Here is a 14,499-nt window from a genome sequence, read left to right on the forward strand (position 1 = left end):
GGGGGGGAAGGGAAGGATGATTAATTTTCCTATCTACCTGATCCCTGTTTAATTAAGAAAAAGACAGTGACTCTGGAAAAATTATAATGGCAATGTTGGCAAAGAGAAACAAAATATTCCCTGGGAAAAATGGAAGTCCAACAGAGGTTGAGGTGAAGCTCAACCATCATGCAAAGATTGTTTGAAATAGATTAAGTGACAAATAAATACTTAATGTTTATCAGGAACTATAATGTAACCTTTTCTCCTTTTTTTTTTGTGTTCCTCTTAGAGGAAATTAACAGCTGGTTTTTCAGCCTAAGGAGAAGCCAATTAATTATTACAAATATGGCTTTTTTTTCAATCAAAAGACCAAAGTTCCTCATATTTATGGCAGACATGTGAATTTTTTCATAGCTTCTCTACATGATTTATTCAGACCATGTTAGTTTCTCCTGTTTGAGGGAAAAATGTATTTTTCTACCATTCTCTTCTATGACAAATGACCTCTGAGTTTTTTCAGTATTTTCTGAAGAGAAGACAGGGTGCTCAATTCAAACCTATACTCAAATAAGTGGTATGTATGAAGAGTCTTTGAAAAATTCCTTAAGTAACCTCTGCGCACACTCAACACTAGAACCAGTAACACAGCACGTATCCTGATGCAAGAGCCTTGAAAAGTATATAATGTACCTGTTAAAACTATATTCGTTATAAAGAATGAACACATGTGGTCCGTAACTTACAGCTACAAAATGAGATTGTGACGAAATAGTAAAGTGAATCAACTGAACCTGTCAGTGAGAGGTGTAATCACAAGTCGTGGTGTATTGCCCAGATATTCTTTGTCGTAGCGGAACTGGGCGTCGCAAATGTTGGCAAATGCGTCCGCCTCCTTGACGTCCCAGCGGTGGCGCAGCTGAGAGAGCCACAGGAAGCACTGAGAATTGTCTACCTGCAAGCAGAACAAAGGGGTGGACAATGGAGGATAATAAGTAAAATTAAATGCTTTTGCAGTGTGGATGATAGATCAGAGTTTAGTTGTCTTAATCTTAATAAAGTGATAGATTTGCTGAGTAATAAGCTTCGGATTCAAGCAAAGTGAAAAGCACAATCTGCTTGGTAAAGAAAGTTTTTAAAATGACATACCTTTGAAATTGTTTAAGACAGTCACCTATTTTTAGGAGAAAACAGATTGTCTGAGACAGGTGGGTGTCTTGGATAGTGCCATTATAATAATATTTTTAAAATGCAAGGGGGGAAGAGGGAAGTGGTGTTTTGTAAAGGTGATTTTCTTGGACATGTGGCTGTTAGAGCAGGTTTGACTATGTATGAATAGTCGTATCTTATATGTGGTGACATTTATGTTTCAGAGTGAGGTCTGTTAATGTCAATGATGAGAGACAGATTTACGGTATAAAGGACCCCCCCCCCCAGCGCGCAAAAAAAAAAAAGTGAAACTGACATTAGAGCTAGAAGGCTATGGGGAATTCAAAAAATCACTAAGAATATTTAAATAGAATCCATTTATAACATTCTCAGACCTTCTGGTTAATCATCTTGTTCACAACATCTCTGGCATGCACATCAATGGTACACACTGTCATGATCTTCTGGCGGTCTCCCTTGGAGAGGTCACCGAGAAGTAAGTTAATCAAACTGTTCAGCTGGTTAATCTGAAAAGTGTTAAGAATTTAGCATACACAAGTGTAAACCCTTTTATCTTTCCTCATAGGTATATTATAGTTTGTATTGTTCGAGTAATGAACACCACATAAACACGATGTCGGCACTTCTACATGACCTCATAATGTTGAAAGTGCCGTAAAAATGACTAAAACTAAAAACACAATGTTTGTTGTAAGGTGCAAGGAAAAATGTAAGATAGACAAACAGACAGAAAGAAACAATACGAGGAAAGAAAAGAAGTTGGACCTATCAGGTTGGCTCCCCAAGCACCTGCAGGTATTTTAGTTTGACAGCAGAACGTTTGTAATAAATAATAATTGAAGTAAAGAACCAGTCAGTTTGCCAGGAACAGATTGAGATATGGTAACAATGACATGTTGAACAATGCTAGACAGCATCGAATATGGAAACTGAGGAATTAATATGATTTTACAGAAACCAATGGTAGCTCTTAAATTTTTAAACACATCGGAAACAATATTATTCCTTTGAAAATTAGAAAAATTATTCAGAACAACACAGGCTGTGTCATCCTTCAACGCGAGATGAGGCAAGGCGAGGCGAGACAAAAGACAGGATAAGATAACTTTTTATTGATCCTTCGCAGAAATGTATTAATATAACCAACCTGTTTTTTAAGATAGTCTTTAAGGGCAGATTCGAAACCTTCCTCCAGCTTTGCAAAGGCTATATTAACCTCTGTTGTCCACCAGATCTGTGTACTTGTGAGAGCTACCTGAAGTGAAAAGACCGGAACTTTGTCCATCTGTTGGTTTTGCTAGAAGTACAATAAGGCATGGAATAGCTCTTTAAAAGGCCGAAATCTCCATACCCAGGAAAAAAAATACCAAGCTGCGAGAAAATTTCAAATGAAGGGCAAAAAAAACCTGAGAGCCCATCCAGATTTTAACAAGGTACTAGAATGTTTTGCCAGTATTGTCTGATCTTATAAAACTTTTTGAGAAGTAACAAAATGTAATTTTTTAAAAACAGAAATGGAAACAGAAAAACAAAACTACTCCAGACATACCCTTCATCCATAATTTCTGCCTTATGTTAATGTTAATATAATTATGTTTACTGAAAAAGGGAGCAAACTGAATCATCATCATCATCATCATCCCTTTTCTATCCTTAGACCAGGGCATAGGCATTCGACAAACACTTTCCAATTTTTCCCAAGCTTGGGATAGCTTTTTGACATTATTCCATGCGCCATAGATAACACCAGTAGAGAAAAGTCCAAAATAGTGGCATTTCTAACGGAAAACCAGAAATGAAATGTCCCTGCAAACCTGAGCCGGAAAGTCAAAAAGCCACTTCTCCCTGGGCTTGTCTTCGTATGAAGCCACGGCGTGCGCCATCTCTCCACGCACGGTGGCCTTCATCACCTCCAGCACTCTGTTCAGCCACACCTCCACCTGTGTCACAAACAAATATAAATTTTTTTTTTTTTTTTTTTTTAAATTAAAAAGAAAACAATTTTTAAAAACCCAAAGACATCTGATATCAACTGATTTTCTCATCTATTATATATTTGGCAACTTGGAAACAAATTAAGTGTCACTTTTCCCATAAGACTACGACAGCTATAGAGTTGAAAGTTGGCAAGTACCTGCAAAAAGATAGATAGGTCCCCATGACGGAGCCCGATTTTCGATTTATTCATTTCCCAAATTTAGAAAAATATATTTGACAAAAAGTTCCTGTCCTTCTTTGGCCTTTGTGATTATTCTGCTGAGAAACGAAACAAATCTGCGTAGCTCTCCTTCACAACGAAAGTTCATTACCGCTCTTTAACGTTCGCCTAAGAAAAACGATTCAAGAGACGGGGTGAGTAATTCCTCAGTAAGCAAGTACTTTTTAAAAACAACGCAGTGTTTTCTGTGGTTACCTGTCCAGAGAGGTCTGTGTCATAAGCCAGTTTCACATACTCTCCATCTTTGCTGTACATTGCTCGGGCAAGTTTCTGATTGCTTTTGTCAAACTCTAGTTTTGCCAAACTGTCAAATAATTTGGTCAGTTGACGAGATACCTGGGGGGAAAAAAAGGCGTACAAGAAGCTAAAAAAAAATTAATTGGCTTTTCTAAAGCAAATTTTTTATCATTACATTGATGAAATAAAGAGAACCTATGATAACTGTGCACCACGCTTCTTACAAGGTGCTAATCTGCACAACAGCTTCCTCATCAGCCGTAGCCATTGGCAACCATAAGTGGAAATGCTGTTGTCGTCTGTGTCAGAACAGAACAAAAACCCTAAATGTGTACCAATATAACAACACTGAAAAAATGTATGAATTATTTGTTATTGCAAAAGATAAACCCTTCTGCAGGTATGTCACATAAATTTGAAAAGTAAGCATGGAAATACTTTTCATTTTATTAATGTAGGTACAATATCATTCCAGACTTGAAAGTTCAACATAAAAGATTATAACCTTTATGGACCAACAGGAAAGAAAGGATGGTATAAACAGAACAACAATTCTTCTTTAAAAAAAAACAAAGAACACAAATTACAGATTACAATAATGCCACAAAGCTTTCTTCAAAAATACTTTGTTTTTATAGTAGAGGGTTTTACGGCGCTCGCAACTGTATAAGGTCATATGAGCGCCATGGGGTGGGTGTCAACAGAGAAGTCTTTACAGGGAATCAGACTTAGACTGCTCACCTCTCTAGCTTCAACAGCACAAGGTCTGCTTCGACTATCAAGGCACCCCGGAAATAGCAGGTCACAAGTGAGTGACAAACATACAAAAGAAGTAGAGGAAAATGACAATAGTGAGAATTAGGAAAGAAAAAGCAGCAGTTCCCTGTTGTAGATCAGGCACAGTTATAAGGGAGACATGAGTCAGCCCATTTTCAATTCTACTATGCTTGAATGAGAAATGTCCCCCCCTTTGGGAATGGCCTAAAGTCAGTGGCACTGCCCCGGGGGGTAAAAATACTTAGAAATTAGCAAACAGAACAACTGTAGTACCTTTGAGCTGCCACAACAGCAGTGGGTGGCAGAGGGCAGAGTTTGGTGAGACGAGAAGTCAGAACAGAGATGTTCATAGAGAATTGGGGGAAAAAAAGCAGACAAAAGACAGAAGGGACCAACCAATAAGAAAGAAAGAGAACCAACCAACTGTTGCACTCTTCAACAACATGCGACACGACCATCAAAATCAGCCAATGTGTCTCAAGGTTGTTTAGCAAGAGTTTTACGGCACTTGCAACACAATAAGGTCATATAAGTGCCGAAGATTAGAAGTGTTACAAGAGAGTAACAAACATAAAACAGAAGGAGGAGAGATCAGGACGATAGACGTTTAATAAGAAAGAAAAAGCAAACCACACCAGAGCACCCGCCAACCACCCACTCTCAAGGTTGCGGAGCGGATTATACAGTCCAAGTCGGCACAATAACCACAACATTTCACCAGCCACAATCATAAAATTCATCCAGAGTTTGAGTAAACAGAAGCACATCAATACAATAACTGTCATTTAGAGAAGGAAAAAAGCAAGACATGAGAGACAGAAACAACAGAAGGATAAAAAAGAAGTAAGACCTACCAGTGGCACCCTCCAACCACCTACAAATTTAAATAATTGAAACTCTGGAAATTAATAGAAAGACCAAACCCCATGTGTGACCCTATCAGCTCTCTATCTTTCTCTTGATAAAAGTATGAAAGTAAGGAAATCTTACAACAGCAGGGTTATTCCCATTGGACAGAATGTCGAGCAAATCAGCGGAGGAGACAAAATAAAATCTGGGGAACGCCAGGCGTTTCGTCTCGAGGTATTCAGCCAGAGCTTTCTCACAGATGGTCAGGTCGTTTTGCAGCTTGTCCAGTCTTTCCAACAGGTTGGGCTGGTTACAAGCATCCACCACAATGGTTGTCACAGAAATTTCTTTTGCAATTTGCTGCAATAAAGTTGGTTGACAGAAAAAATTGCAAATTTATCTTGGATGAGAATTGATGTGTTATGAGAATATTACCATAAGTAAGTGTAATGAGAGTCATATTTTGCTGCAATGATTGTTCGTATCAAAACTGAATTACAATATTTTAAACAAAAGAAACACAAAAAATGTGCCTGCTCTGTGCCAAACACAGCGTCAAATGATTTTGATAGGATTTTTCAGAGTCAATCATGGATACTAATGTAGTACAAAGCTGAAAAACTAAAAAAACAAATCAAAAGGTTTCATAAAACAATAAAAACAACATACTTCAAAAAGCATTTTTCTCTGAGAAGTGTACCCAGCCGTTAGTGTACCTTACGAAGGTGAGCATTATTACCAACAAGAAACATCTATGTACACTCTGTCATTGACAAGTCCAAGCAGTCTGATAATTGCTTTAAAATAACTGTAAATATAAACTATTTAAAAAACACAGGGCTTTCAAATGACAATGACAATGAAAATCTTTATTCATCTCGCAGGGAGAAATTTGTCTTGGTTGTTCACAGTGGCAGTAGATGTTACAAATCTTAGGTGCACTCACTCATACGCATAACAGGTAAAAGTAAAAAGAATCAGTACTAAATTTAAATCATCCACAATTGAGGCAACAAAATATAATATTAATTGAGCACATCCTTAAAGGAAATTTGGATCTCATTACCTTGAATGAAGAATCAATCCGTTCAAATCTTGCTGTGTCTTCAGGTAGCTGCTTACGAATATCCTCAGATCCAATGAAAATGCTTTCAAGATGTAGCCACGTCCGCTGGACTTGCATATAGATTGATATCACCTAGACAGAAACATTCACATGCAAGCAAGTCCAAGACAGCACACAATAACCACACCATTTCACCAGAGCCACAATCACAAATTCATCCAGAGTTTGAGTTTGAGTAAACAGACGCACATCAATACAATAATAATAGTGGTTTAGAGCAGGGAAAAGCAAGACAAGGGCAAACAATTACTAAGCAAGTACACATAAATCAAATCACCTACCAATTGGCAATGAGTGATTGTGGCCAAAAGCAGCACAGAAAGGGAGGGACACCTTTTTATTTCTAAAGCATCGTGCCAAAATTTGAAGAAACATTTTCCTATAATTTGAACTCCTTAGAACTGTTATTTATCCAGGGAAAATAAGATTGCTAGTAGCATTACTTATTTTATCCTGATATAACACTTTTAATAGCCCTTCAAAAAGGTCCAAACAAGCAGTATTGGGTGCAAATTTCGGCACAAATGATGTCAAAGAAAACTGAGATGAGGGATGGTGTGTCAGCTTAGGACTGGGGACCTTTTATAGCTTTGTCTTTAAATTCCTTCCTTGCTGCTGCACTCCTGACTCCTAGCTCTTTTCATCCATATTTGTATTAGTATTTATATTCAAATAAAACTTAAACACATAGCTCACCACAAATAGGAAGTAATATTTATCGCATGAAGCATTCATTTTTGCTCCGTTTAGTATTTATTTAGCTGAAAGGTTAAATAGAGGTGGAGTCATAAGGGAAAATTCTAAAACATAGGTCTGCTGAAAATTGGGTTAAAAAACTGACTCTATACAAATATGGAATAGCCTTCCATAGACTATGAGCTAATGCTGGTTACATTTTGTAGTTTGTAATTTGTAAGCCAGACTGTTTCTCACCTGATCAGTCATAGACAGCTTCTTTTGCCAGGAAGACACTTGATCCAGGAAATGGGCAATGTATTTCGAAGTCATCATATTTTGAAGTTGTACCTGACATCATAATGGTATAGTTTGTAATATCTGTATGTGCACATGTGTGTGTAATGTGTGGGCGAGCGAGTGTATGTGTTTGTGTGCGTATGTGTGTGTGTTTGTGTGTGTGTGTATGAGTGTGTGTGTGTGTGCATGTGCGTGTGTGTCATGTGCGTGAATATTGTTCGTACATGCATTTATGTAAAGCGCCTAGAGCTGTTTTTACACGGGAGTGGGTGCTATCGAAATGATCTTCATTATTATTATTATTATCTGCAGTGGACCCAGTCAATATCAATTTTACACATAAACATACTCTTAGTAAATTACAAATATGACCTTAACACATGCATATCACAAAATCTACCTTAAAAAGAAAACATGAGGATGAAATATGAATGCTCTAGCTCTAAATCAGCTCCTGATGAATCAGTCTAAAAAACTTCCTAGAACATTTTTCCTGAAAGGGGGGGGAGAGGAGGGAATCAACATACTCAAAAAAGTTCTGTGTTAACGTAACAATGCATTTGTTTAGTAACAGTTTTAAGGCACTCGCAACTGCCTAAGGTCATATGTACACGTTAAACACAAGCTGGTTGCATTCACAATAGTCCACAGCACGACTTGGTTTTGGTCAATGATCAGACTGATATACAAAACATTTATGGCAATAGTTTCGTCATAAAAAGAGCAGTAATTTACACCTAATATTAAATAAAAATATGTGAGGCAGCGTGGTGAAATCATGTGCGCCGTCAAAATAATGAATTTGGAAAAACAGGCATTTTTCCCCGCCAGTTTGGAAATTTTTAACGAATTTGTATTTTTTGGCTTAACTTCTTTTATGTCCATATAAAAACACATTCCCATGTTAGTTTTACAGAAAAACATTGACTAAAGGCACAAAATATCTCATTTGTTCTTTTTTTAAAGACATTAGCTATTGGAGTTACTAAACTTTGGCAGCCATTTTCTCGACAATTTCACCACTGAAATCAGACTACCTCACTTTTTTCAATCGCGGATATCTTGAGTTCTATCCAAGATAGGTGGATTATTTTTTCATCAAAAGCAAGACAAATGAACAAGCTTTAAGAAGCTACCAATAACTCCACATGCCCAAAAATTGATTCCACCACATTGCAACACATATTACTATATTACATTTTATTGCAACGCATGACTGCAAAAATAAACACTTTTGTATTGTCCAAAAGAAAAGTAAGATTTTCCCGCAAGGGGGGAAGCTGCCACAACAGTTTTATGAAATTCTCCAAACTATGGTTCTTTTTAGATCATAATCGGGTCCAGTTCGATAAAAAACAGCCAATCACAAGGCTATTAACTGTTACATGACATTGCGGGGTCGGACCTTTTTGTCTGCAAGCGGGAGGTGACTGATCTTAACAGACCTCTAAGTCAAAAACTGATGACAGAAAGCAGAAGTCAATTATTTGATATAGTATGCACTGGTTAACACCACTATCTGACCCAACCTACAAGAGAGTAACAGCAAACACAAAAAAGAAGGAGGCGAGATAAGGACGACAGACGTTTGATAAGAAAGAAGGAGCAAACCACACCAGAGCACCCGCCAACCACCCACTGCTCTTTGGGGGGGGGGGGGCGCACCTGGTTATCTTCCAGGGTCTCCACAAGCTCCTCCTCGGCGGTGAGAATGGTGACGCCGGTCGATGGGTGCTTGGTGTGGATGAACTCCATGGTGGCCCAGGTGACGGCCAGCTCCCTCAGCGTCTTCTCCATGCTCGTTTCCTTCACCGCCTTGTCCACGATGCTGTGCACCTCGTCCTCATACTTGTGCAGGTTCAGGCTCAGCAGGTCCGCCAGGGTCGTGTCCTTATCCATCGTGAACGTCACCTGAACATGAACAGAGTTGATTGAGTTTAGTTTAGTTTAGTTTTAACCCTATCCCTAAGCCCTGGGGTCAATTTGTACCCCCGGTATTGTGCTCTTCACAATTTAGAATACTTCTAGTACGAAGATCTCTTTGAAACTTTCAGTATTTCTCAAAAAATCATTTTGACAGACTGCTATGCAAAGTGTACAGATCGGATTAACAAGTAAATTTCCTCTTAGGAAAGTGGTGGCACAGAGTTCCCCACATTGTATGGATACGATAGTAAAATATGGCGCGCGGATAGGGTTAATAGAGGTTTTACAGCGCTCGCAACTGCATAAGGTCATATGAGCGCCAAGGGGTGGATGTCAACAAAGAAGTCCTTACAGGGAATCAGACTTACTCTGCTCACCTCTCTAGCTTCAACAGCACAAAGTCTACTTCGACTATCAAGGCACCCCAGAAATAGCGGGTCACAAGAGTGCGACAAACATACAAAAGAAGTAGAGGAAAAGATGACGATACTAAGGATTAGGAAAGAAAAAGAAGCAGGTTTGTGTTGCAGTTAAGGCACAGTTATGAGCATGACATTGATGAATCAGCCCATTTACAATTACAATTCTACGGTGCATAAGGACATGGTTAGTGTCCCCCTTTGGTAATGGCCTAAAGATACTTCAGTCAGTAGCAGCGCCCCGCGGGGTCGTTCAAGTTTTACGGCGCTAGAGAGTATTTTAGATTGAGTTTGAGTTTGCGTTTAGATTTAGTACGAGTTTTGTGGCACTTACAACACAATATAACATAACATCACAACTGGAAAGAGCTGCGGAGCTGGCCTACCATAGAAAACTGCATCTTTTCCTTTCCTCCTCTTTTCCTTACCCCATCCACCCTACTATATAGTCTGGAAGAGTGAAACTCATGACCCTCAAAACTCCCCTCTCCCCACACACATACACACACACACACACACACACACACACACACACACACACACACACACACAATGTTATCCTTTCACAAGACCCTGACCTGTGTCGCTTCCATGAGTTCCTGCCAGTGGCGCTCCCTAATGGCCGGGTTCTGCAACTCTCCAACAGCCCTCATGGAAGTGATCATGTTCTTCACTTCATTCTCCAGCCCTAGGTAGACATCCCAGGCCCTCATCTCCTTGTCCAGACCGCGGAGTTCTTTTGCCAGTTTTTTGCAGTCAATGTCCATCTGTCACAGTTATTTTTTTTTCTTAATAGATCGTTCAAATTTTGAAGAACTTTGAAGACTGAACAAAAGATAGACAGAAAAAAACAGTTGAAAGGGTAAAAAAAACCTCCTAATATTACTTGGTTTTACAGTTTCCAGGAGATGACATGGTCTTTTTCTGAGAGTATTCAATGACGCTACAATAACTTTTTTTTTTTAGTTAAGGTTTTACGGCGCTCGCAACTGCATACGGTCATATGAGTGCCAGAAGATTAGAGGTGTTACAAGAGAGTAACAAACATAAAAAAGAAGAAGGGGAGATCAGGACGATATATGTTTGATAGGAAAGAAGAAGCAAACCACGCCAGAGAACCTGCCAACCACCCACCTACAACAATTTTGTTTTTAGAATTTTTAGTCTAAATTAAAGTAAAGTACCAGTACCAGGCCATGAAAAAATGTCATTTAGGATTTGGAAAAGCAAGACAGACAGACAGACAGAAACACCAGAAGTATGGCAAAAAAGTAGTATCTGCCAGAGGTACTCTCAAACCACCAAGACTGACCATTTTCTGAACTCAACAAAATAATACATAACAATAATAAATGAAACATAGAGGTTTATCATAAACTTCAATACTCAAAATACTATTGAAAATATGATCACCTGTTCCACATCAATTTCAGACCACTTGATATCATTCCAGTAAGAAAACATCATTTGCACCATGAACACATAATCCCACAGGCATTTCAGCAACTTCAGCTCATTGCGACAAACTTTCAACTGCTTGTAATCTGGCATTTGGACATCAAATATTTTACAGGAATCCTGCAATTTGGTCATGTAGTTTTCAAGAACTGTTATTTCCTCATGACACTGCAATAAGTGAAACAAACAACAATACATTGACTTTGAAACTACTAAATTGGATTCATATTGTTCATAACAGAACTATTTGATTGCCATTCCAACATAATACAGTAACATTTTATTACTGTACCATAACAACTTGCAACAATAGCACAATACTGCTTGTCACCATTCTTTTTATTTTTTAATCAAGGGTCAATGTCTCCAACTCCCACTAAAAGAAATATTCCATAGAGCACACATGGCCTAAGACTATATCACTAACACTGTTTGACATTGTTTTGAAAAAAACTGTTCACAAACCACTCAACCACTGGGACCCCAATGAAAAACTTGTAATATATTCAAGTACTGTAGTCCTGATACAAAAAAATCATATCGGGGGGTACTCACGTCATTGATTATTCTGTACGGCTTTTCACAGTTGTAGAAGAAAGCCAGACATTTTCTAAACTCTGCTCTGTACTCATGCTGTTTCAAGTCAAAAGAAACAGTTTTCCTCCTGATTTTGGCGACTTCATTTTGTTGTAGTGGGATAACAGCCTGCTTTGAAACCAGAACCTTCTTTTTCACCTGGATCCATTTATCAGGTAATTCCTGGAAGAAAAAAAGAGACATTGAGTGAGAAACACAGAGGACTGTTTCAAAACAATGTTCAATCATAACAATTCTAAATCATCATCTGATGATTGTACATTTCTTATCAGAAACCCAGCTAATAAAAAAGGCAGCTTAGTCCTTTTATCAAGATGCAAGGATACCTTAGAAAAGAGAGAGTGTTATCACATGCTCTGTGCCTCTATGACAAAGCAAAGTAAGATGAAAAAAAAGGAGAGCAAAACTAGAGTAGCTCAAGCAAAAGCTCATGAGGAATACTCACAAGCAAAGAAAGATGAAGATATATGGTGTCAAAAAAGATTTTTTATATCAAGCAGAAAACTTGGCTAAAGTAGCAGATGATGTACCTATCTCCAGAAATATAGAGAGTTATACAAGTCCATGAAGATACTAGTAATTAGTCCAGGAATGCAGATATGCCAATGAAAAACAAGAATGGAATCATTTCAAGAAGTAAAGGGGACCATTTTATCAACAAAGGTCCACAGAATTGCGTAAGTGCACCAAGATGAAGCTTTTGAAAATCAATAATATTCCATTCTTAAGGACACACCATCAGGCCCCAACTCATCGTGTGATGGAATATTACACACTTTGAAAGTTTAAGACAAGTTTAACCAGGGAAGAACTGTGATGCAATCCCCAAGGCCCAAGGAAAGAGAAACTGAGGTGGAAGGCCAAGAACAACAGGATGGAGAAAGGTAGAGGCAAATGCCAAGGAGCAGGGGAAAATAGGGACAAAAGAGGAAAAACATGCACACTACACAGATTTTTCAATAGGATTGCTGGCCTATGCTACTTGCCGAGGTAAAAGGCGAGGGAAAGAGAGTTAGAATAGTCAGACATTAAAATTGTCTCTTCTAACAAAGACAAGAGTACTGGTAGTTTTTTGAGGTTTTTCTAACTATCAACATTTTTTAAAATTGACTGTCCAACATGTCAAAAAATATAAAAAGAAGGCTGGATACAAGACTCTGACAAACACCATGTTGAAAGGCGGACATTTGTGGGAGTTTTGCACCAAGCCACTGAAGTGTTGTCTAAAAGAAAGCCTTCTAACAATGAAACAATCAGACTTATTTTTTACACAAGCCTGCAAATTTATAAACTTTCACTCATGTATTAGAGATTGATAAAACATTCTACAAATATTCATCAAGAAAATCATGGAATGCTGACCTCAAGCTGGGCATACACTTTTTCTGACATCTCCACTCCGAAAGTCTTCAAGAGTTCAATGGTGTCTTTGAGAGGATCAAACATGACATCCGTCTCAGCCTGCCGGTCCCTTACAGCGTTCAGCAGAGCCATGCTTTTCACCAACCCGTCGTAGTCGTTCTCCTTAGGATCAGAGGCCAATCCCTTCATGGTTTTTGCTATAAAGTCTTCAAGATCACTCAGCCTGAAAAAAAAAGGGGGGGGGGGGGGGGGGGGGTGGGAGAGATTTCAAATCAACATCTTATCCTCATTATTATCTTTACTCACTGATGACAAGCATGACCTTCACCTTTTATTACTCTAATATCTCTTTTTTTATATAACAATGTCCTTATTGCTGTCAACATAGTTGTCATTAATGGCACAGTTTCTGAGCACTTGTGTCTTGATCTAAAACTGTGTTGTGAGGAAAGGTGGAAGTTTTTAGAAGTACATCTCGATCTCTCATTTGGTGCATAAAAAGTTGCAAATATCCAAAGAGGGTGAAACATATGGCTGCTATTTTTTTTTTCAAATTAGAAATACATGATCAATTATTACATGTTCATAATACACTCTTTAATTAAATTTAAAACATTACTATTACACATTGACTTGAAAAATGAGAAGCCATGCAAGTTAATTTCCCATTAAAAGAACTCTCAGTCACAACATCTGGTCACTATTTATAATAGCAATAATAAAACAAAAGCCAAAAGAGCACAAAATTTGACTGATACACAATTCTTTTCTAAGTATGTCAGTCTTACATCAGCACTCTGCTGGCATACACATTGAACTGCACTTAATTGTTTCGTATGGTGCAAAAACAGAATTGTTCACTGTACCCAAGATTCACACGGTCTATGAGATGCTGTTTGAACATGAGGCTCCATCTCTTGACTTCATTGAGTAGACTTTGTTTAAAAGAGCGACCGTCGACTCTCAACCAGTTCCGAAACACCTGGAGGGCTTGGAGCTGGTCTATATCATCATAAAGTTTCTCATAGTGGTCAATCTGAAATTTGTAAAAACAAAATTCCTCTAACTGAATGAATCAGAACACCCAACATTACTTTATGATATTGAAAGGAATTTCAAGACTTAACAGCTCAAGAAACAAACCCTGTACAGCGATAAGAAAAATACTGCAAAAATTTTAATCAAATGCACAGGAAACAAGAAAGGGTAAGCCATATATACATGGTAGATGAGTGCCTTTCTGGAAACAACTGCAGCCTTTTAAAGTTCAAAGTCAGCAGCTTTCTAGATGAGACGTAGTTCTTACCTTACAGCTACAACAAGTATCAAACAAATCATGCGAAGAAAGTTTTGAATATGGCATTGATTTAAATTATGAATATCACCATATCGGGGAGTAGCTTACA

General features: G+C 38.1%; 1 protein-coding gene across 1 annotated transcript in view; it reads right to left on the reverse strand.

Moving 5' to 3' along the window:
• The window catches only part of LOC101847003 (dynein beta chain, ciliary), a gene marked incomplete in the record, with an annotated part of 92,355 nt that overhangs the window by 50,527 nt on the left and 27,329 nt on the right, over window positions 1–14,499 (reverse strand). The window contains 14 exon segments of the mRNA XM_005089217.3: window positions 774–934; window positions 1,524–1,655; window positions 2,297–2,404; window positions 2,964–3,089; window positions 3,563–3,703; window positions 5,372–5,590; window positions 6,297–6,428; window positions 7,290–7,382; window positions 8,997–9,242; window positions 10,255–10,443; window positions 11,090–11,302; window positions 11,690–11,893; window positions 13,094–13,316; window positions 13,960–14,129. Coding sequence (XP_005089274.2) covers window positions 774–934; window positions 1,524–1,655; window positions 2,297–2,404; window positions 2,964–3,089; window positions 3,563–3,703; window positions 5,372–5,590; window positions 6,297–6,428; window positions 7,290–7,382; window positions 8,997–9,242; window positions 10,255–10,443; window positions 11,090–11,302; window positions 11,690–11,893; window positions 13,094–13,316; window positions 13,960–14,129 — 2,357 coding nt within the window.

The sequence above is a fragment of the Aplysia californica genome, unplaced genomic scaffold, assembly GCF_000002075.1.
Source record: "Aplysia californica isolate F4 #8 unplaced genomic scaffold, AplCal3.0 scaffold00004, whole genome shotgun sequence".
Lineage (NCBI taxonomy): Eukaryota > Metazoa > Mollusca > Gastropoda > Aplysiida > Aplysiidae > Aplysia > Aplysia californica.